The sequence below is a fragment of the Medicago sativa genome, chromosome 3, assembly GCF_051527215.1.
Source record: "Medicago sativa cultivar Bolivia chromosome 3, Bolivia_mono, whole genome shotgun sequence".
In the NCBI taxonomy this organism is placed as follows: Eukaryota; Viridiplantae; Streptophyta; class Magnoliopsida; order Fabales; family Fabaceae; genus Medicago; species Medicago sativa.
Genome location: NC_140751.1, coordinates 30,938,266 through 30,939,942, shown reverse-complemented (window position 1 = coordinate 30,939,942; position 1,677 = coordinate 30,938,266). Strand labels below are relative to the sequence as shown.

Genomic DNA, 1,677 nt, shown 5'->3' with positions numbered 1-1,677 from the left:
TTGCCCTTCGTATGGGTAACTTGCAGGTAATGATGGCTTGTAGGTTGGTTGGCTCAAGTGTCTAGGGCTCTGATACATATTAGGATGGGGATTCGTTGCGAATGTTTTTGTTTTCTTCATTTCTTTTATGTATCATATTTTTGGGAAAAGACTTAATAATGGAGTTTATCGTTGTTGAAAATAATGTTGATTACGTTGAGGCCTTTGTGCCAAGATTTTCCTTTATGTTGGATTTGGTTGAAATTTTATTTCCTAAAGAATTATTCCGCTGCAGTTTGTAAGATATTTTAATATTGGTTTAAATAAATAACTATTTTCTATTTATGAAATTTTGAAAGGCAGTGTGACTCTCCGTTGTATGGTTACTCTGATTATTATAATTAATATTACGTTGTTGGGAGAACGGGGTGTTACAGTAGGCATTGTTCAGTGTGGTGGCGGTCGTTGTATAGAATTAGGGAAGGGATTGGAGAGTGTGTGGGAAATTGGTTTGATAATAACACTAGGAGGGTGGTTGGTGACGGTAAGAGAGCTTTATTTTGGCATGATATTTGGACGGGGGAAATTCCGCTGAAATTAAAATTTCCCCGTTTATTTCATTTGTCTATCATTAAGGAGTGTTCGGTGGAGGAGATGGTGAGGGTATTGGGGGCGGCTGAAGGGTGGGATTGCCTGTGGCGGCGTAGTTTACTAGCCTGGGAGGAGGAGGAAGTGAGGGAGTGTGCTGTGTTATTGCATAATATTGTTTTGCAGGATAATAGCATTGATACTTGGCGTTGGTTGTTGGATCCTTCTCAAGGATATACGGTGCGGGGAGCTTATCGATTCCTCACTGATAATGGAGAGTTAGTGGATCGGTCCCAAGTTGACGACATTTGGCATAAACAAATTCCTTTAAAGGTTTCTATTATGGTGTGGCGCCTTCTTCGTGATCGACTTCCTACAAAGGAAAATTTGGTGCGACGGCGTGTTCTTTCCCTTGATGGAGCAACTTGTGTGTCCGGGTGTGGACATTTGGAATCAGCAAATCATCTGTTTTCATGTTGTGATATTTTTAATTCTCTTTGGCATCATGTCTGGTCTTGGTTGGGCATTGATTTTGTATCTTCAGGTGATCTCCGTCAACACTTTATTCAGGTTACAAATTATGCGGGTTTGCCTAGATCAACACATCTTTTCTTTAGGATAATTTGGTGTGCCACTGTTTGGGTTCTATGGAAGGAAAGGAATGAACGTGTATTCCAAAACACGGCTTCCGACTTTTCAACTTTATTGGCAAAGGTGAAACTGAATTCTTTCTTATGGTTGAAATCAAAACAGGGGCTTTTTAGTTACAGTTACCATGACTGGTGGAGTCACCCTCTTCTTTGTATGGGTGTTCATTTGTAATTTTCTTTTTGTGTTGGTTTTGGTGTCGTTTCTTGTTTGACACATTGTTTCTGTAAATACTTTTGAGTGGGTTGCTTTTTGCATGCCTTGTGCGAGGCAATCCACGTTGTTAATATGATATTTCATTTTAGTTTGTTCAAAAAAAAGAATCTATATATTATGTCCAATTTGATAATGATAATTATAATGCTCGCCAATCCCAAAAACATGCATATGTTAATTAATAAGAAAGCAAGCAGACGAGCCATGATTTCTATAAGTATTCAAGAAAAGAGATCTAAATAGAGA

General features: G+C 38.6%; 1 protein-coding gene across 1 annotated transcript; it reads left to right on the top strand.

The window, feature by feature from the left end:
* Positions 1-633: 633 nt before the first annotated feature.
* Positions 634-1,389, top strand: LOC146937097 (uncharacterized). The gene has a single exon (XM_085749335.1). The coding sequence runs from the start codon at positions 634-636 to the stop codon at positions 1,387-1,389; it is 756 nt and encodes a 251-aa protein (XP_085605461.1).
* Positions 1,390-1,677: the final 288 nt, after the last annotated feature.